The sequence below is a fragment of the Erinaceus europaeus genome, chromosome 11 (assembly GCF_950295315.1).
Source record: "Erinaceus europaeus chromosome 11, mEriEur2.1, whole genome shotgun sequence".
NCBI classification, from domain to species: Eukaryota; Metazoa; Chordata; class Mammalia; order Eulipotyphla; family Erinaceidae; genus Erinaceus; species Erinaceus europaeus.
In genome coordinates this window covers 41,989,125-42,011,237 of record NC_080172.1, presented here as the reverse complement: position 1 = coordinate 42,011,237, position 22,113 = coordinate 41,989,125, and the positions used below count along the sequence as shown (strand labels likewise).

The window sequence follows — 22,113 nt, the reverse complement described above, 5'->3', positions numbered from 1 at the left end:
CCAATTTGTTCTGTTCATTGACCGAGGGCGTTAGTCATAACTGAATTGAGTGGTGGGGATATCAGGGAGGAATGAGCGTATGCCTCTGTTCTGTGTGAAACTTGTCATGGTGCATAGGTGACATCTAAGCACTGAGGGTCCCCTGGCTCACTGCCATCTGCTTCCTTACAGGGCAGGCTTCTTCGGAACAATAGTAGAGTATGGAGCAGAGAGGAAAATCTCCAGGCACAGTGTCCTAGGCGCCACCGTCAGCCTCGGAGTCCCACAGGGTGTTTCTCTCAAAGTCAAGTAAGTTGAACCTGGATATTTCCAGCCAAGGATGGTCTGGCAACTTATATATAAATCAGCTGGGCTTAGGGCTATGGGTAGGATGGCAAGTTACCCAGAAGCCAACACTAGGTTAATACATTCAGAGAATTTCCATGTGTTCTGCTAACCTGTCTTCAGCTCTGACTCCCAGTGCCTTCCCTTGAGACCTGGACTGGCTGCCAAGTGCTGGCCCTTAGGCCCACACATCAGAACTGCATGCATGAGCATCAGCTCACACTTCTCTCCAGACTATCCTGTTGGCACACCGGCATGCCTGACCCCGAGGGGTCCAGGACACAGCACACTGACCAAGGGTGTTTGTTTGTTCCTACCAGGGCTTCACAGTATGGGCTGTGACTATACAGAAACCACTTGTGAAGTTTGCCCCAACAGGTGCTCCTATCTATTAAACTGGAGGCTCAAGCCTGGGCCTCACATATAAAGTGTGCACTCTTCCTAGTGAGCTGTCTCCCAATCCCATTTGACACATACACACACGCTCGAGTTGCCTTTTTGTTCTCAGGTTTTTGGTTTGTTTTTTAGCTATAAGCAAAGAGAGTGAAAGAGACTATAGCACCAAAGATTCCTTCTATGTGGTGGGGGCTGGGTTCAAACTTGGATTGCATATATGGCAAAGTAGTGCACTTTCCAAATGAGTTTTTCCTCTAGCCCTAGTTGCTTTTATTATTTTTTTAAGTATTTTATTTATTTTATTTTTGAGAGAGAAAGACACAGAGAGAAACACCAGAGCAATGCACAGCTCTGGTTTTATGGTGGTGCAGGGGATTAAACTCAGGACTCTGGAGCCTCAAGCATGAGAGTAGAGTCTCTGCATAACCATTATGCTATCTACCCCTGCCCTGCTTTTCTTTTTAAAGAGGAGGTTGTTGCATTTAACTAGCACACAGGGTTAACTTTTTTTTTTCTTTCAAATCTATAGACACTCTGCTATCTTCTGACTGCCATTGTTTCTGGCATCAGGTCATTATCATCCATGCAAAGCAAAGCCTCTTTCTTTTTTGCTTGCTTGCTTGCTTGCTTTCTCTCTAGCTACTCAACTCTTCTTTTTAGGTTAAGACAAAGAGGCAGAAGAGGAGAGAGGCTTCCTTCAATGCTGTGGAGCCCAAGCTCAGCCTGGATCACACACATCAACTTTTTGTCTTGTTATGGGGGCAGGAGGCAGAGTGCAGGAGAACGAGAACCAAAGCACCACCCTGACTAGTATGTAATGCCAGAGGTGGAACTTCAGACCTCATGTGTTTGTTTTTGTATTTCATCAGTTTGACTACATTGTGGTTTCGCTGCTTGAAGTTTGTGTTTATAAATTTATTTCCTGTGTCGGATGAATTTTTTAGGCCGGTTTCTTTTTTTCCTTTTTTTTTTTTTTTTTTTTTTTTTAATAAAGACAGACATTGAGAGGGAAGGAAAAATAGAAAGGGAGTAAGAGCGACATATTTGCAGCACTGCTTCACCACTTGCAAAGCTTCCCCCTGCAGGTGGGGCCCAGGGGCTTGAGCCTGAGTCTTTGCACATTATAAAATGTGCACTCAACTGAGTGTGCCACCCGCTTTGTATTGTATCCTGGTTGTGAAAAATACATTATAGAGACTATATTCTGTATTTCCTAATAAGAGGCTAGAAATCAAACCCAGGGTCTTATTCATCCACTAAACCATCGTTGCAATCCAGGTTTTTTTCCTGTTTTTTTTTTTCTTTTTTCTTCCAGGGTTATCACTGAGGCTCAGTGCCAGCACTACGAATCCACTGCTAGAGGCCATTTTTTCCATTTTGTTGCCCTTGTCGTGGTTGTTATATTGTTGCTGCTGGATAGCATGGAGAGAGAAGGGGAAGACAGAGAGGGAGAAAGATAGACACCTGTAGACCTGCTTCAGAACGCTTGCAAAGCGGGGGGGGGGGGGGGGGGTCCTTGCGCTTTGTACCACGTGTGCTTAACCTGCTGCGCTACCACCCAGCCCCCTTTTTCCTCCTTTTTAAAATGAGAGAGGGAGAGAAGAAAGCACTGCTCTATCATCCATGGAGTTCTTGCTCCTCCCATGTTATACTGGGAATCAAACCCAGATATATGAGACTAGTGCTCTGCCACTGGGTCATCTCTCCAGCCGTATTACTTTAAAAAGTAATTTAGCAAAAAATCAAACTAGATTCACTAGTGTAGCAGCACAAATATTTTACTATTTGTAAAATAGTAAAATATTTACTATTTCACAATATTTTACTATTCATGGACCAGACATCAGCTGATTTGGCCAAGTTTATACACAGAACTTGAGCCTCCTAGTTTCTGGTATTCTTTTTTTTTTTTTAATTTCTTTATTGGGGAATTAATGTTTCACATTCAACAGTAAATACAATAGTTTGTACATGCAGAACATTTCCCAGTTTTCCATATACAACCCCCACTAGGTCCTCTGTCATCCTTGTCTTTTACTTTGGAGCAATACGCCAATTCCAGTTCAGGTTCTACTTGTGTTTTATTTTCGGATCTTGTTTTTCAACTTCTCCCTGAGAGTGAGATCATACCATATTCATCCATCTGTTTCTGACTTATTTCAATTAACATGAATTTTTCAAGGTCCATCCAAGATTGGCTAAAAGTGGTGAAGTCACCATTTTTTATAGTTGAGTACTATTCCAGTGTGTGTGTGTGTGTGTGTGTGTGTGTGTGTGTGTGTGTGTGTGTGTATACCACAACTTGCTCAGCTACTTTTGGATGGGTGTGTTGGGTTCCTTAGGATACATCCCTAGGAGAGGAATTGCAGGATCATAGGGGAGGTTCATTTTTAGCCTTCCGAGAGTTCTCCAGACTGTTCTCCACAGAGGTTGGATCAATTTACATTCCCACCAGTGTAGGAGGGTTCCTTTGACCCCACACCCTCTCCAGCATTTGCTGCTGTTACCTTTTCTGATGTAGGACATTCTCACAGGAGTCTCATTGTTGTCTTTATTTGCATTTCTCTGACAATCAGAGACTTGGAGCATTTTTTCATGAGTTTCTCAGCCTTTTGGATCTCTTCTGTGGTGAATATTCTGTCCAAGTCCTCCCCCCATTTTTGGATGGGGTTATTTGTTGTCTTGTTGTTGAGATTTGTAAGGTCTTTATATATTCTGGTTATTAGCCTCCTGTCTTGATGTATGGCATATAAAGATCTTCTCCCATTCTGTGAGGAGTCTCTTGGTTTGGGTAGTAGTTTCTTTAGCTGTGCAGAAGCTTTTTAATTTTATGTAGTCCCAGAGGTTTATACTTGTCTTAGTCTTCTTTGTAATTGGATTTGTTTCATTGAAGATGTCTTTAAGATTTATGTGGAAAAGAGCTTTGCCAATTTATTTTCCTCTAAGTATCTGTATCTCATAGTTTTTGGTCTAACATCCAAGTCCTTGATCCACTTGGAATTTACTTTTGTATTTGGTGAAATATAGTGGTTCAGTTTCATTCTTCTGCATGTTTCAACCCATTTTTTCTAACACCATTTGTTGAAGAGACTCTGCTTCCCCCATTTAATAGTCTGGGCCCCTTTTTCAAAGATTAGATGTCCATAGGTGTGGGGGCTCTCAATTCTATTCCAAGGTCAGTATGTCTATTCATGTTCCAGTACCAAGCAGTTTTGATGACAGTGGCCCTATAATACAGTTTGAAATCTGGGAGTATGATGCCTCCGGTTCTGTTCTTTTTTCTCAAGATTGTCTTGGCAATTCTGGATCTTTTCTGGTTCTAGATAAACATTTGTAGCATTTGTTCTATTCTCTTAAAAAATGTGATTGGGATCTTGGTAGGGATAGCATTAAATTTGTATATGGCTCTGGGTAGTATATTCATTTTGATGATGTTAATTCTTCCAACCCATGAACATGGAATATCTTTCCACTTCTTTGTGTCTTTTTCAATTTCCTTGAGTAGTGACTCATAATTTTCAGTATACAAGTCTTTCACTTTGGTTAGGTTTATTCCTAGATATTTTATTGTTTTTGTTGCTATAGTAAAAGGAATTGATTTCTGGATTTCAATTTCTTCTAGCTTAATGTTTGCATAGAGGAATGCCACTGACTTTTGAATGTTAATTTTGTAGCCTGACACCTTACTGTATTTCCTGATGATTTCCAAAAGCTTCTTGCTGGATTCCTTAGGTTTTTCTATGTAGACTATCATGTCATCTGCAAATAGGGAGAGTTTGATTTCTTCTCTTCCAATCTGTATGCCTTTAATTCCTTGCTCCTGCCTGATTGCTATGGCAAGAACTTCCAACACTATGTTGAATAGTAATGGTGATAGTGGGCAGCCCTGTCTAGTACCTGATCTGAGTGGAAATGCTTCCAGTTTTTCACCATTGAGTATGATGTTGGCTGTAGGTTTGCTATATATAGACTCCACTATCTTCAGGAATTTTCCATCTATTCCCATTTTTTGTAGTGTTTTGATCATAAAGGGAAGTTGGATTTTGTCAAAGGCTTTCTCTGCATCTATTGATATGACCATGTGGTCTTTGGTCTTGCTTTTGTTGATGTGGTGAATCACATTGATTGATTTACGTATATTAAACCAACCTTGCATGCCTGGGTTAAACCCCACTTGGTCATGATGAACAATCTTTTGATATACTGCTGTATCCGGTTGGCTACAATTTTGTTCAGTATTTTCGCATCTATGTTCATCAGAGATATTGGTCTGTAGTTTTCTTTTTTGGTTGTGTCCCTGTCTGCTTTTGGTATCAGGGTGATGTTGGCTTCATAGAAGCTGGCAGGGAGTATTCCAGTGTCTTCAATCTTCTGGAAGACTTTTAAAAGTAGAGATATTAGTTCCTCTTTGAAGGTTTTGTAGAATTCATTTGTAAAAAAGTCCAGGACTTTTATTTTGGGAAGATTTTTGATAACTTTCAATTTCATTAGCTGTGATGGGCCTGTTCATGTTATCCACTTCCTCTTTACTTAGTTTTGGAAGTTGGTAGGTATCTAGGAAATCATCCATTTCTTCCAGGTTCTCTAGCTTGGTGGCATATAGTTGTTCATAGAAGCCTCGCATGATAATGTTGAATTTCTGCGGTGTCTGTTGTGATATCTCCTCTTTCATTTACTATCCGATTTATTTGAGTCTTCTCCCTTTTTTTGTTTTGTGAGTCTGGCTAAAGGTTTGTCGATTTTGTTTACTCTTTCGAAGAACCAACATTTACTTTCGTGGATCTTTTGTATAGTTTTCTTATTTTCAATGTTATTGATTTCTGCCCTAACTTTAGTGATTTCTGTCCTTCTGGTTACTTTAGGGTTCCTTTGTTGTTCTTCTTCTAGGTCTTTAAGATGTGCAATCAGGCTGTTTATTTGTGCTTTTTCTTGTTTTCTAATGTGTGCTTGTATGGCTATGAACTTCCCTCTTAGTACTGCCTTAGCTATGTCCCAAATATTTTGATAGCTTGTGTCTTCATTTTCATTGAAGTCTCGAAACGGGAGTCGGGCTGTAGCGCAGCGGGTTAAGCGCAGGTGGCGCAAAGCACAAGGATCGGCATAAGGATCCCGGTTCGAACCCCGGCTCCCCACCTGCAGAGGAGTCACTTCACAGGTGGTGAAGCAGGTCTGCAGGTGTCTATCTTTCTCTCCTCCTCTCTGTCTTCCCCTCCTCTCTCCATTTCTCTCTGTCCTATCCAACAACCACAACAACAATAATAACTACAACAATAAAACAACAAGGGCAACAAAAGGGAATAAATAAATAAAATAAATATAAAAAAAGAAAGAAAATGAAGTCTCGAAACATTTTGATTTCTTCCTTTATTTCCTCTTTGACCCAGTAGTTGTTCTGTACTGTTGAGCTTCCACATTTGGGACTATTCCTAATCTTTTGTTGATTGTTAAGTGTTAGTTTAATTCCACTATGGTCTGAGAAGGTGCTTGGGATGATTTCAATGCTCTTGAATTTGCTGATGCTGTCTTTGTGGCCTAACATATGGTCTATCCTTGAAAATGACCCATGTGGACTTGAGTAGAATGTGTATTTCAGTTTCTTGGGATGAATGACTCTGAAAATGTCCAATGGTTCTGGTTTATCTATCTCCTCATTTAGCTCCCTCATATCTTTATTGATTTTCTGCCTGGATGATCTGTCAAGTTGAGAGATTGGGGTGTTGAAGTCCCCTATTATTAGTGTGTTGCTGTTAATATATAGCTGTAGCTCTTCTAGTAGGTGTTTGATGTATTTAGATGGTTTCTCATTGGGTGCATATAAGTCCTCTTGATTGACTGATCCACTTAGCATTAAGTAGTGTCCATCCCTCTTTTTTAATTTTATTTATTTTAAAGTCTATCATGTCAGATATGAGAATAGCCGTCCCTGCCCTTTTCTGTGGGCCATTGGCCTGTATGATAGTTTTCCATCCTTTCACTTTGAGTCTGTGTTAGTCGTATTGAGTTAGGTGGGTTTCCTGAGGACAGCATATGGTTGGGTTGTGTTTTCTGATCCATCTTCCTATTCTTTGTCTTTTAATAGGTGAATTCAGGCCATTGACCTTTATTGAAATTAAAGATTGAAGATATTTTAATACCATTCTTTTTTATTTATTTATTTATTTATTTATTTAAGATAGGATTAATTAACAAAACCATACGGTAGGAGGGGTACAACTCCACACAATTCCCACCACCCAATCTACATAACCCACCCCCTCCCCTGATAGCTTTCCCATTCTCTATCTCTCTGGGAGCATGGACCCATGGTCATTGAGGGTTGCAGAAGGTAGAAGGTCTGGCTTCTGTAATTGCTTCCCGGCTGAACATGGGCGTTGACTGGTCGGTCCATACTCCCAGTCTGCCTCTCTCTTTCCCAAGTAGGGTGTGTCTCTGGGGAAGCTGAGCTCCAGGACACATTGGTGGGGTCTTCAATCCAGGGAAGCCTGGCCAGCATCCTGGTGGCATCTGGAACCTGGTTTAACACCATTCTTACAGAGTTTTAGAGTGTTCTGATATATGGCCTATTTATGGTGGTCTGACTGTTTATAGGAGACCTTTCAGAACTTCTTTCAGGGCAGGCTTGGTGATAGATAGTTGATTCCTTCAACTGTTGCTTGTCTGAGAAGGTTGTTATGCCTCCATCTAGTCTGAATGACAGTCTATCAGGATAGAGTAGACTTGGTTGAAAACCTTTCTCATTGAGTAGATATTTTGCCATTCTCTTCTGGCCTGTAGTATTTGTGTGGAGAAGTCTGCTGCTAATATGGGCTTTCCTCTGTAGGTGACTCTTCATTTTTCTCTTGCAGCCTTCAGGATCCTTTCTCTATCCTTATTCCTTTGCATTCTAAATATGATGTGTCTTGATGTCTTTAAGTCTGGGTTAATTCTCTTTGGAACCCTCTGGGCTTCTTGAACCTTTATGTGTTGTTTAGACTAGAGAAGTTTTCAGCTATTATGTCCTGAAGAATGCTTTCTTCCGGGAGTCCAGCGGTAGTGCAGCGGGTTAAACGCACGTGGCGCAAACTGCAAGGACCAGCGTAAGGTTCCCAGATCAAGCCCCTGGCTCCCTACCTGCAGGGGTGTCACTTCATAGACGGTGAAGCAGTTCTGCTGGTGTCTATCTTTCTCTCCCCCTCTCTGTCTTCCCCACTCTCTCCGTTTCTGTCTGTCAATGAAAAAAAACAAGGGCAACAAAAAAAGATAAATAAATAAATATTAAAAATAAAATAAATAAATAATTTTTTAAAGTATGCTTTCTTCCTCTCCCTCTCTTTCTTCCTCTGGTAAGCTAATAATGCGTATATTGTTTCTTTGAAGTCATCCTATGGGTCTCTGTTGTTGTTTTCAGTATCTCTTAATCTGTTTTTGAGATCTCTTACTTCTTTTTTAGTTGTCTCTAATTCGTCCTCAATCTTGCTAATTCTGTCTTCAGCCTCATTGATTCTATTCTCTCTCACCTCTACTGTTTTCTGGAGTTCATCTATTTTGTTACCCTGTTCTGATAGTTTTAGCTTGTTCAGCTAGTTGTGTTCTTAGCTCAGCTATTTCAGCTTTCAGCTCTCTAATAACCTTGAAATAATTAGTGTTTTCTTCCAGAGTCTCATTTGTTGTTCCTATATTTCTGATTACAATTCTTTCAAACACTATACTCACTCCTGTGATTATTCCCTTAGCTAGTGTTTGGATGTTGACCTCATTATTTTGTGCTTCATCCTTTGGGGGCCTTTTAGTTGGACTTTTGTCCTGGTTCATTTCTCTAATATTTCTTCTTGTTGGTTTGAGCATTTTATATATTATGCTATGAGTACTCTCTCAGTACTTTTCAAATTACTGATCGCTATTGCCTGGATTGACTTGTGTCTTAAGTAAGGTAATTAAAGGGTTCACAGTGGTAGAAGTTAACAGTTGTTTCAATAGTATTTTAATCCCTTGGAGCTCAGTGGCTTAAAAGCCTCTTTTGTGCTTTTTCTTCCCTGTAGGCTATGGGAGCCTGAGGGCTTTTAAACTATAAGTAGACTTCTTAGCTTAATCACTGACTCCTGACCAAGAGATAAAGCAGGGTGTGGCAGAGATAATCCAGTGGTTATGCAAAGAGACTTTCAGTGCCCCACTGCTAAGCTAAGCCAAGGAGGTATAGGTCTTCTCCTGAGTTTCCTGGTTAGATCTCTGTCCCCTGGTTTCCCTCTCTGCGCTGCTCCAGATTCTGAGGGCAGTAGCAATGGAGACTCAGAGTTGTACTTGGTGAGTCTCTGGGGAGTCTTCTCCTCCCGTCAGCCGTCCCCTTGTTGGTGGAACAGACTGGAGGTGGTGTCTCAACTGATAAACTGCTGGACTGTTACCAGCCACTTAATCTCTCCCTAAGCTCCTCTCTGTCCACCAATCACACGTGTTTGCACTCACCGGTGATTTGGTGGGTTCCTGAAGTCGTTCTAGTCCTGTCTTGTTTCAGTTCCAGGTGGTCTCCTTTGGTATTCCTATTTGATCAGGGAGAGGAGGGGAGAGAAACAGATCTGCTGCTGCCCGTAGCCCCACCTCCGGAAGTCCTATCGTATTCTTTTTTTTTTTTTTTCCTCCAGGGTTATTGCTGGGATCAGTGCCTGCACCATGAATCCACCGCTCCTGGAGGCCATTTTTCCCCCTTTTTGTTGCCCTAGTTGTTGCAGCCTTGTTGCGGTTATTATTGCCATTGTTGACGTTGCTTTGTTGTTGGATAGGACAGAGAGAAATGGAGAGAGATGGGGAAGACAGAGAGAGAGGGGAGAGAAAGACACCTGCAGACCTGCTTCACCGCCCGTGAAGCGACTCCCCTGCAGGTGGGGAGCCGGGGGCTCGAACCAGGATCCTTACGCCAGTCCCTGCGCTTTGCGCCACGTGCGCTTAACCCACTGCGCCACCGCCCAACTCCCCTATGGTATTCTTTTTAGGGAAACATGTGCATGCGCGCGCGGGCGCGCGGGGCACACACACACACACCGTCTGCACCACGAATACACTGCTCCTAGCATCCATCCTTTTTCCACTGTTTTTGTTGCTGCTGCTGTTGCTGGATATGACAGAGAGAAATAAAGAAAGGAGGGAAGACAGAGAGGGAGAGAGAAAGACACCTGCAGACCTGCTTCACTGCTTGCTCAGTGACACCACCCCACAGGTGGGGAGCCGGGGGCTTGAATCAGGATGCTTGTGCTGGTCCTTGCAATTCACAGCTTCACACTATGTGTGCTTAACCCAGTGTGTTAAACCCACCCCCCCAAATTTATTTATTTTTATGAGAGTGAGTAAGAGCATCTCCCTGTATATGTATGCCAGAGCTCAAACTCAGGACCTCATCTCTGCAAGTCTGGTGGTCTACCTGCTGTGCAGCCTCCCTAACCACTAACTAGTTGGTTGGTTTACTTGTTTGTGGTAACTCCCTTCTATTTTCTTCTAAGCTATAGTCTTTCTTTTGTGTCACCTGCCTTTAGTTGTTGGCCAGTTTCTGAGCATTTTTCCAATATGTGGTACAGTTAGTTATGGGTGACTAAGCCAGTAGAACTTCTCAAACATTATAGGAAGCACAGCCTCCTTAATTTTCTACTTTGCAAAGCTTCTTTCAGACAAATAAATGGAGGGCCAAAGGTGACTGTGTGTTCTGAGACCACATTCACTCTGCTCTGCATCAGCCTACTGCCTTGCCCACAAACATGGCAGGTGAAGGGACCTTTCTGTCACAGACATTGAATCCAACAACTAAACCTCAGAGTGGGGAACCAGCAGAGGGGTGTAGATTCTGAAACAAGCAGGCTCTTGAGTTTTTCTGACTGAGGTTCTAAATATCTGGAAAGTCTGCTTTCAGTGGCTGAGATCGCTATGGCTTCCCTCTGGAAAATGTGATTCATCTCAGGTATTTTGTCTCCTTTGTGTTTTCAGGTTGAACAGGGCCAGTCAGACGTACTTCTTCCCTATTCATTTGACGGATCAGCTTCTTCCCAATGCTGTGTTTTATGCCACCGTGGGGCCTCTTGTGGTCTACTTTGCTATGCACCGTCTGATCATCAAACCATACCTCAGGGTTCAAAAGGAAAAGTAAGTTTAAGACAGGTTGTGGAGACAGACATCACTAAATGACAATTCCTCTGTTTTGGTTTTTTTTTGTTTTTTTTTTGGCCTCCAGAGTTATTGGTTGGGGCTCGGTGCCTGCACTACAAATCCACTGCTCCTGAAGGCCATTTTTGTCCCTATTTTGTTGCCCTTGTTGTCATTATTGTTACTATTGCTATTGATGATGTTGTTGGATAGAACAGAGAGAAATGGAGAGAGAGGGGGTAAGAAAGATAGACACCTGCAGACCTGCTTCACCGCTTATGAAGCATCCCCGCTGTAAGTGGGCAGCCGGGGGCTCAAATCGGTATCTTTACACCGGTCTTTGCACCTTGCGCCATGTGCGCTTAACCTGCTGTGCTACCTCCCAACCCCCCTGTTTCCTCTTCCTTTTTTTAAGATTTTTTAAATTTATTTATTGATGAGAAAGATAAGAGGAGAGAGAGAAAGAACCAGACATCACTCTGGTACATGTGCTGCTGGGGCTTGAACTCAGGACATCATGCTTGAGAGTCAAGTGCTTTATCCACTGCGCCACCTCCCGGACCACTCTGTTTCCTCTTCTTTAGAATAGAGACTAAAATAATAGAACCATAGCAATATCAGGAATATTAAATTAATACCTGTAAAGCTTTTATTCTCATTGTATCTGGTACTTAAGTATTTGGGATGGTCTGGGAAGTAGCATAGTTGATAAAGCACTGGACTCTCAAGCATGAGGTGCCGAGTTCAATCCCCAGTAGCACATGTACCAAGGTGATGTCTAGTTCTTTCTCTTTCCTCTTATCATTTTTCATGATTAAATAAATGTTTTAAAAAGAAGTATTTGTGGGAGTCGGGCGGTAGCACAGTGGGTTAAGCGCACGTGGTGCAAAGCACAAGTACCAGCTTAAGGATCCCGGTTTGAGCCCCCAGCTCCCCACCTGCAGGGGAGTCGCTTCACAAGCGGTAAAGCAGATCTGCAGTTGTCTTTCTCTCCCCTTCTCTGTCTTCCCCTCCTCTCTCCATTTCTCTCTGTCCTATCCAACAACGACATCAATAACAACAACAATAACTACAACAATGAAAAACAACAAGGGCAACAAAAAGGAAAATAAATATATTAAAAAAGAAATGTTTTTTTTTTAAAAAAAGTATTTGTGGGGGTCGGGTGGTGGTGTACCTGGTTGAGCGCACTTGTTATAATGTGCAGGGACCTGGGTTTGAGTCCATAGTCCTTACTGCCCAGGGAAGGCTTTCCGAGCGATGAAGTGTAGTGCTACAGGTGTCTCTTTTTCTCCCTTTCTACCTCCCCTGGCCCTCTCCATTTCTGGCTGTCTCTAATAAATAAAGATAATAAAAAGAAGAAGTGGAATTGGGCAGTAGCACAGTTGGTTAAGATCAGGTGACGCAAAGTATAAGAACCGGCATGAGGATCCCGGTTCGAGCCCCCGGCTCCCCACCTGTAGGGGAGTCGCTTCACAGGTGGTGAAGCAGGTTTGCAGGTGTCTGTCTTCCCCTCCCCCTCTGTCTTTCCCTCCTCTCTCCATTTCTCTGTCCTATCCAACAACAAGGGCAACAAAAGGGAATATATAAATAAATATTTAAAAATAAAAAGAAGAATTTGGTATAATTACTTTATATTACTTTATCCCTTTATGTCATTCCTTTCAAAAAGGGTTACAGTGATGGGGAGGGATAGATCACTATCTATCATACAATGGTTATGCACAAAGACTCATTCCTGAGATTCCAAAGTCCCAGGTTCAGTCTCCCACACCACCAGAAGCCAGAGCTGAGCAGTACTCTGGAAAAAAGAAAAAAATAAGAACGATTATAGTGATTTTACAATATTGTTGAGACTGTAAACCCTAACCATAAGAAACAAACTTTTCCATTCTCCCATCCTAACAATTTTTTTCCTAGCACTAAGTTCAAGAGGAATGGCTCTTAAATTCTTACATTAAGGGGCATTTGCTAATGTAAATTATTTTGTAGTTTCTAGTAAATAATTAGGGCATAATATTACATCTTGGAGGTAGTTTAATTCATTGATTTGGCATGATTTGTTAAGCTGAGAGAGTCTTAGAGAAAAAAATGATCCTCCTACTTGGAACTCCTTGAGCTTTTGAATTACTAGATTTCCGGAGGCCCGGCGGTGGTGCTCATATCACCATGCGCAAGGACACGGGTCCCCACCTGCAGAAAGGACCATGCTTCATGAGCAGTGAAGCAAGTTCATGAGTGATGAAGCAGGTATCCATCTTTCTCCCTCTCTATCTCCCCTTCCCCCTCAATTTCTCTCCATTATGTCAAATAAAAATAAGGTAGAAGAGAGGTGGGGAGAGGAAAAATGGCCATGGCACCAGGTGCCGTGGGTTCATATTGCTGGCACCAAGCCCTAGTGATAACCGTGGTGGCAAAAAAAAAAAAAAAAAAATTAATAGAGTTCAGGGTCTTAATTCTCCAAGAGGCATGAGACATAGAACAAAGGCCAGGCTAGGACTTACATGTACCACCCCAACTCCCTATGCTGTACTGGGGGGAAAAAAAGCCTATTTATGCATATAAAATAGTATATGGTATTCCTAAAAATATATTGTAATAATCCCTAGAGAGGACCAATGAAATAGCTCAAATAGTGCGTGCTTTTTCCATCATGTGTGACCCAAGCTTGAGCCCAGAAACCACTACACTGAAGCAAGCAGTGCTAGTGATGATAGTGGTGTGTATATCTGCCTGCCTTCTTTGTCCTTAAAAAAAAAAAAATGTTGTGGTCCGGGAGGTGACGCAGTGGATAGAGCATTGGATTCTCAACCATGACGTCCCAAGTTCAGTCCCCAGCAGCGCATGTACCAGAGTGATATCTGGTTCTTTCCTCCTTTCTCATGAATAAATAAATAAATTTTAAAAAGAAAAAAAAATGCCTTGAGGTCAGGCAGGGTGTATTACCATGTGCAAGGATCCAGGTTCAAGCCCAGCTGTAGGAAGGAAGTGTCACAAGCAGTGACTCTTTTTCCTTATCACTCCCCCCTTCTCAATTTCTCTGTCTCTCAAAAAAAGAAAATAATAAAAGTAATCCCAGATGTTGGTGGTCTGCCCCATGACTCTCATCTTCTCTGTGACCTCCACTTCCAGAGATTGCTTTTGGCTAAGAGTCTTCTCTCCAAAGGGACTGGCCTCAGGTTTCCATCGAGTTCTGAGGAGGGGGCGAGGTGCTATCTAGGGGTAAAGGGCAAAGTTGCAGAGGCCTGTGTTGAACAGATTTGCTGGAAATTGTCTTGAAAATATTTTCTAAAGCCCTAGAACTAGAAAGTCAGTCAGTTCACAGACTGTTTGCTGGGCACAGGTCCAACAAGGGACTCTGTTGCCTCGTTTGTGTGTTTTTTATTTTTATATCTTTTTCTGTTTTTCTTGTAGAGAATTGGAAAAGCAAAGGGAAAGCACAGCTACTGACATTCTGCAGAAGAAACAGGAGGCAGAAGCTGCTGTAAGTGCTGCCTCAACCTCACCCAGAAATCCTTCAGCTCTGCAGCAGCACAGGCTCCTCTCTCCCTCTGGTCCACACTTCTTACTGGGACAGTGGACAGGGATAATACATTCCAAGAGCTGCTCTCAGACTTCTGCCCAACAATGCTATGGTGCTTTCAGTCTTTGTATAGCTTATGGAGTGCAAGATTGGAAACTCTGCACTTGTCCCAAACTAGCTGTAGTTGTCCTCAAAAGTCATGTAAGATTTTTCAGAAAATGATGGTGGTTCCTCTTTTTCTTCCCTGTACTGACCTACCATGACAGAGACATCAAGGATAAATGACCGGGGATGAAGGGTGGGTGGTACACTGGGCTCTTGAGGTGACAAGAGAACAGGCAAAAAATGCCCAGGCTCACAACTCGAAGCAGAGAGACCTGACAGCACCATCTTGGTTCTTTGGCAGGTTCGGTTGATGCAGGAATCTGTCCGAAGAATCATTGAAGCAGAGGAATCCAGAATGGGTGAGAAGGCATGACCTCTGTGGAGATAGGGTGGGGTCGCAGAGCATCATGTTCTCCCATACCTCATGGCAGGGGTTGGGGGTGCCAGCTGAGGCCTGCCTTGCTCTTACCAAGTGCTTCCTCAGGGCTCATCATGGTGAATGCCTGGTATGGGAAATTTGTCAAAGATAAGAGCAAGAAGCGTGAGAAGGTAAAGGTGATAGATGTGACTGTGCCCCTGCAGTGTCTGGTGAAGGACTCGAAGCTCATCCTCACTGAGGCCTCCAAGGTACAGTACCTGCCGTACCGTGTGCCCAGGTTCTAGCACTTAAAATCACAGAAAGACCACTGAGGTCTAAGAACCACCTGGCCCCTGAAATGGGCCTTGTATTGGCAGCACTGCCTGGGGGATACTTCCCATCAGCCAGATCATGTCCACCAAGTAAAAGGCTGTTTACTTCATTTACTCATCTATCCATTCTCTCAGCAAATACTTAGCCATCTACTATATGGCAACCCCTCAGCAGCAAACAAAGCACATCCTACCTTCATGGAGCTTAAATTTTACCTATTCCTTGTCTTGTTCTAGAAAGCTTATGAAGGCACCTGTAGGATGTCTGAGGTTCATGCTAAAGGCTGGGATGTGACCAATAAAGGTGACTTTAGGGACCAGGGAGGCAGCACCAGCAGCAGTGCTATAGATTTCGTGTCTGGAGCCCCAGAGGTTCCAGGTTTAATCCACAGCTCCACCATAAGCCGGAACTGAGTAGTGCTGTGCTGTGTTGTGCATGAATTTAAATATCCATTAGGAAATTAAAGACTGAGGATAACTCAGTGGTATCACATGGGACTAACACCTGAAATCTCAAAGGTCCCAGGATCAGTCCCTTGTACCATTATATGCAAGAGCTAACAAATGCTCTGGTCTCTCTCGTGAAAATAAAAAATTTAAATGCAGATTAGCTCAGTCCAAAGAACTAACTCCCTGTAGTAGTAGTCTAGTAGGGCAAGTCCTCAAATAACCTCATTGCATTACTGCCTATGAGAAATTCTGTTCCTGGCTGAGACCACTGTTTGCACCCATGTATACATGGGTTTTATTCCAGAAGCTTCTGGTTTGTTTGTCTTTAACTAATAAGAGGGAAAGAACCAGAGGATCACTCTTATATATGTGATACCAGAGATTGTACTCAGGACCTCAGGCTTGAGAATCCAATACCTTTTCTATTGCACCACCACCCAGGGTCCTGGAATCTGTTTTCTTCATTTGTCCCCACTGCAGTAGGTATGAATGCGTGTGGTACAATCTGTGATGAAAGAGCCTCCTGTGGTCTGGGTGGTGGCGCAGTGGTAAAGCATTGGATTCTCAAGCATGAGGTCCAAGTTCAGTCCCCGGCAACACATGTACCAGAGTGATGTCTGGTTCTTTCTCTCTCTCTCTCTCTCCTATCTTTCTCATTAATAAATAAATTCTTTTTAAAAAAAAATTTTTTTTAACAAGAAAGAAAGAGCCACTGTCCAGGGTTGGGTACACTTTTACTCGTGAGGCCAGGATAGGCTCTGGGCATCCACGACCTTGAACTAGAATAGACAAGTTGGAAAATGAACTGGTAACTGCAAATTATTATTCAGTATTAAAAATATTAGGGGTCTTTATTTAGAAGAATGGTGTTTGGCTTTATTTCATTTGATATAGAGGCACAAGGAAACTAGAGCAGTACTCTGTTATGTGCACTTCTAGGGGTGGAACCCAGAGCCTTAGCCACTGGTAGTGCTTTTGTTGTTGTTGTTACTGTTTGTCACCAGGGTTACTGCTGGGGATCAGGTGCCTAACACAATGATATCATCATTCCTTGTAGCCATTTTCCTCCTTTTTGGTAGAGGGAAAGAGAGAGAGAAAGGAGAGACACCTGCAATACCACTCCACTGCTTGTGAAGCTTCACCCCTGCAGACGGTGGGAGGGGTTGAAGGGTTTGAACCCAAGTCCTTACACATATTAATATGTGTACTCTACTGGGTGTGCCAACATCTGGCCCCTATAGTTTTGGGAGTTTTTTCAATATTTTTATTTAATTTTTTTATTAGCTTTATTTATTGGATAGAGACAGCCAGGAATTGAGATCAGGAAGGGAGATAAGAGAGGGAGAGAGACAGAGAGACACCTACAGACCTGCTTCACCACTCTCAAAGCTTTCCCCCATAGATGGGGACCAGAGGCTCGAACCTGGGTCCTTGGGCACTGTAACATGCGCACTCAATCAGGTGTACCACCAACTGGCCCCATTTTGTTTTGTTTTTTTAAGTTTGTATTTAATTGAGAAACTGAGAGGGATGGGGAAAGTGGGGGTAGGAGGAGAAAAAACGACCAACTTGCATCACTGCTTCACCACTCAAAGCTTCCCCCTTGCAGGTGGGGACTGAGGACTTGAACTCTGGTCATTGTATCGTAACATGAGTGTGCCACTACCTAGCCCCCAGTATTTATTTACTAGCACAAGTGCTACTCTGATACATGCAATATGGGGACTTAAGTTCAATACCCTAGCCACTGCACCTCCTCCCAGGCTACTTCCTTCCCCATACCCCTCACTTATTAATTTATTAACAAAAGGAGAGAAAGAACCAGAACTACTCTAGCATATGTAATGATGCCAAAGATCAAAGTTGGGGCCTCATTCTTCCATATCCAATACTCTAGCCACCTCTTGAGAGGTGGCACTGTGGGTAAAGCCTTGAACTCTTCAAGCATGAGGTTCTGAGTTTGATCCCCGGCGTTATATGTGCCCAGGTGGCATTCTGGTTCTATCTTTCCTTCTCTCTTTCTCATTATTTTTTTATATTTATTTTCCCTTTTGTTGCCCTTGTTTTTTTATTGTTGTAGTTATTGTTGTTATTGATGTCGTTGTTGGATAGGACAGAGAGCAATGGAGAGAGATGGGGAAGACAGGGGGAGAGAAAGAGAGACACCAGCAGACCTGCTTCACCGCTTGTGAAGCGACTCCCCTGCAGGTGGGGAGCCGGGGCTTCAAAACGGGATCCTTACGCTGGTCCTTACGCTTGCACCACCTGTGCTTAAGCTACTGCCCGACTCCCTATTTATTTTTTAACCAGAGCACTGCTCAGTTCTGGTTCATGGTAGTGCCGGGGCTTCAACTTTGGAGTCTCAGGCATGCCTTTGCATAATCATTATGCTGTCTACCCCCACTTTAATTTTTTTTTACCTTTTTAAATTTTTTAATATTTATTTTTTCCTTTTGCCGTTGTTGTTTTATTGTTGTATTTGTTGTTATTGATGTCATTGTTGTTGGATAGGACAGAGAGAAATGGAGAGAGGACGGGATACAGAAAAGGGGGGGAAAGACACTTGCAGACCTGCTTCGCCGCTTGTGAAGTGACTCCCCTGCAGGTGGGGAGCCGGGATCCTTACGGCAGTACCTGTGCTTTGTGTCATGTGCACTTAACCCGCTGTGCTACCACTCGACTCCCAATAAATTATTTTTTAATAAAACTTACTGGTATAAAATTTATCGACTAGGGGGCTGGGTGGTAGCACAGCAAGTTAAGCGCACGTGGCACAAAGTGCAAGGACTGTCAGAAGGATCCCGGTTCAAGCCCCCGGCTCCCCACCTGCAGGGAGTCCCCACCTGCACGGAGCCCCAGCAATAACCCTGGAGGCCAAAAAAAGTATTGATTAAATTGGTTTGCTACATGACACTCTACTTAGTTTCTAAGAACCAACAGATCTTAAGTGAGAAGTTACTGTGTGTTGGTGGGATTTCTGAAAATAGGGAGCTGTACTTTTGTGGGAAAAGGGGGCCTATGTTGAAAGGGATGTCTAAAACAAAATTGATGGTTTTTCTTTTTATATATATATAATTTTTAAAATATTTATTCCCTTTTGTTGCCCTTGTTGTTTTATTGTTGTAGTTATTATTGTTGTTGGATAGGACAGAGAGAAATGGAGAGAGGAGGGGGAAGACAGAGAGGAAAGAAAGATAAGACACCTGCAGACCTGCTTCACTGCTTATGAAGTGATTCCCCTGCAGGTGGGGAGACAGGGCTCGAACCAGGATCCTTACGCTGGTCCTTGCGCTTTGTGCCACCTGCGCTTAACCTGCTGCGCTACAGCCCAACTCCCAATGGTTTTTCTTTGTACCAGAGTACTACTCAGCTCTGCCTTGTGCTGGGGATTGAACCTGGGAGATCAGAGCCTCAAGCATGAAAGTCAGTTGGCATACCCATTATGCCGTCTCCCCAGCACAAAACTGACTTATTAAGTGATGCTAAGTTAAACCACTCTCTCTGTTAGCCTTTCAAGTTAACACACCATTTATTGATTACAGGCTGGGCTACCAGGTTTTTATGACCCATGTGTGGGTGAGGAGAAGAGTCTGAAAGTGCTCTATCAGTTCCGAGGTGTCTTGCATCAGGTCATGGTACTGGACAATGAGCCACTTCGAATACCCAAGCAGTGTAAGTATGCATACATGTGAGAGCAGGTGAAAGCCTTCTTTCAGGGGGAGAACTAGCTCACCCAATAGCATTTGCTGTCTGAGGTCCTGAATTAAAAACTTATTAACATGTGGGGACACAGGATGGTGGGGCACAGCAGCAGTCTGTCTAGATAGTAGATAAGCAGGCTGGGAAAACTACTTTGTCAGCAGTGTCACATGCATGACACACCCTGGGTTCTTCTCCAGAGATCACATTTTTTAAAAAACCTTCCCCTTGTCTAATTGGAGGTGGGGATCTGACTTTCTCAATGTGATGGATGGGTGAGAGGCCTAGGTGAACTTAATGAACTCTTTGCTTGAAAACTGCAGCTTGGGTGGCAAGTGTGAAGCTAAGCCAGTGTCTAGTGATTCCTGAACCCCTTTTATAGAAAGTAGATGTAGGAACCACTGCCTTTTGATCCACTGAGTTTGTCTTCTTTTACAGCTCACAGGATTGATGCAGATGGATAAACTGCTTCAGAAACCAGAATTAAGAGGCTGCAAAAAAAAAAAATCTTTTTCTGGGAGTCTACAAATTTGGAAGCAGGAAAAAGAAAAGTGGGGGAAACAGACATCAGATACATTTATTTTATATTATTCCTAGAGAAGGTGGTACCATGTCAATTATGTGAAGGGACACAGACACCCTGCCTTCATGGGTAGGACTGAGGCTGCCCCGCCTGAACCAGAACCTCAGCACACCCATGTCTGTCTTCCCAAGGATCATGTCCCTGGAGGGAAGGACAGGTTCCCAGCACTCGTGCTGACTGCAACTACCCGTCATCCGTTCCCAGTCTGGAAGTATTTATGGAATACCCAGCCCTCCCACACAGGACTGTGAACTCCATTTCCTAAAACTCACTGAATGTGAGGTCAAAATGGAAAGAAAGGAGTTCTCACAAGCAGAGTTCTCCAGGTCAGTGAGCACCTGTTCAGTCAGCTTCCCGAAAGCCACCTTTTCCTGCTGAAATATTACTGAGTGAATATGGAGAGGATTGTGTGGGTTTATAAATCTGCTTTTTATCTGATAATGAATGGCTTCAGAAAGTAGTCTCTTTTTTCCCTTCCCAGAACTTCTCGAATCATTCCACCAGCACTTGATGTGGGACAGAGCAATGTCACAAGGCACTTCCTTGTGTGAGCCACCCTACCCTGTGGCGGAAATCCACGAGAGGAGGCTACCTCCCTCTCCACTCCCATCCCATAGCATGTAACACTGGAATAGAGTGTTAAAAGAGGTTCTAAGGAGAAGGGAGCTTTGGGTGAGGGGGTGTGTAAGCCAGGGTTTCCATGGGGCAAAACAGCATCAGAAATCCCAGAGCTGTGTCTTATTTGTTGGGGCCAGCAGGTGGCGCTGTTTGCCCTTTTCTTCACACAGTTGGGTAGGTCCCGTTCATTCCTCACAGGGGAACCCTTGGTATCCACTCTTCAGAGCCTCTGCCTTCACTTGCCTCTTCTATGGACACAGCATTTTAGGAGCCAGGATCCCATGAACAACCCACCTGTTAATGGTCCTGATAAGCAGAGGGGTCCTGCCATTCCCCCTGCAGCTCCACTCCCTGGTACTGGCTCAACATAATCATTATAACCCCCTTCCTCCAGTTTTGAAAAAGTTATGGTAGCCCAATTCTGTAACATTTACCTCCATTTAAAGATGATTTAAAAAAAAAAAAAAAAAAAACCCTTTGAGCTGCCACTTTGAATGTGAATCGTGCAATAAGTGCTGTGTTGAATCTGATGGTACAACTATGTGTTCCCTCTCCAGGGGGGTGGCTCTTGTGGGCCTGAAGCCTCTTCCTTTTGTTTGAAAAGGAATGTACCAAAGCCACCCTCTTAGCACAATAAACCTTTCCTGAAAGCTAAGGGTAATGTTTTATTTATTTATTTATTTATTCCCTTTTGTTGCCCTTATTGTTGTAGTTATTATTGTTGTCGTCATTGTTGGATAGGACAGAGAGAAATGGAGAGAGATGGGGAAGACAGAGGGGAAGAGAAAGACACCGCTTGTGAAGCGACTCCCCTGAAGGTGGAGAGCCAGGGGCTGGAACCGGGATCCTTACGCTGGTCCTTGAGCAAGGGTAGTGTTTTTTTGTTTTGTTTGTTTGTTTTTTAATATTTATTTATTCCCTTTTGTTGCCCTTGTTGTTTTATTGTTGTTGTTATTATTGTTTTTATTATTGTTGTTGTTGGATAGGACAGAGAGAAATGGAGAGAGGGAGGGGAAGACAGAGAGGAGGAGAGAAAGATAGACACCTGCAGACCTGCTTCACCGCCTGTGAAGCGACTCCCCTGCAGGTGGGGAGCCGGGGTTCGAACCGGGATCCTTATGCTGGTCCTTGTGCTTTGCGCCACCTGTGCTGAGCCCGCTGCGCTACAGCCCGACTCCCAAGGGTAGTGTTTTTAATGCATCTGTATGTTAATCTATTAGGAGTAAGCAAAGGGAAGTGCCCTGCCCCTAAAAAAATGTCTCCCCATTCTTCACAGCTTACACTCCCATCTTAAATCATGAAGTTATGATTCTATTGTGTACAGTAAATATTTTCCTGGGAAATAAGAGTCCAGAGTTAAGAAATCATTTGGGCTATTATTTTTGTTTCTTTCCTCCTTCCCCCCCTCCCCCTTTCCAGAGCATTGCTGAACTCTGGTTTCCAGTAGTGCCTCAGGCATAGTAGGCTCTTTGCATGACCATTATGCTATCTCCCCAGTCCCTTGCACATGTATTCCACATGTATTCCACCGCTCCTGGAATGGTTTTTTCATTCAGATAGAGGGAGACCACAGCACCAGGCTGCACCCATGGTAAGGCACACACCTTAATCCTGCTAGCCATCT

The 22,113-nt window shown here is 43.3% G+C and overlaps 1 protein-coding gene across 1 annotated transcript in view; it reads left to right on the top strand.

Annotated features, from left to right (window-relative positions):
• Nucleotides 1–20,312, top strand: part of DNAJC11 (DnaJ heat shock protein family (Hsp40) member C11) — a 96,733-nt gene extending 76,421 nt beyond the window's left edge. Inside the window, exons 10-16 of the mRNA XM_007532742.3 lie at nt 172–288; nt 10,666–10,821; nt 14,236–14,305; nt 14,751–14,808; nt 14,934–15,076; nt 19,132–19,261; nt 19,727–20,312. Coding sequence (XP_007532804.1) covers nt 172–288; nt 10,666–10,821; nt 14,236–14,305; nt 14,751–14,808; nt 14,934–15,076; nt 19,132–19,261; nt 19,727–19,752 — 700 coding nt within the window. The 3' untranslated portion in view covers nt 19,753–20,312. The remainder of the gene's footprint in view (nt 1–171; nt 289–10,665; nt 10,822–14,235; nt 14,306–14,750; nt 14,809–14,933; nt 15,077–19,131; nt 19,262–19,726) is intronic.
• Nucleotides 20,313–22,113: the final 1,801 nt, after the last annotated feature.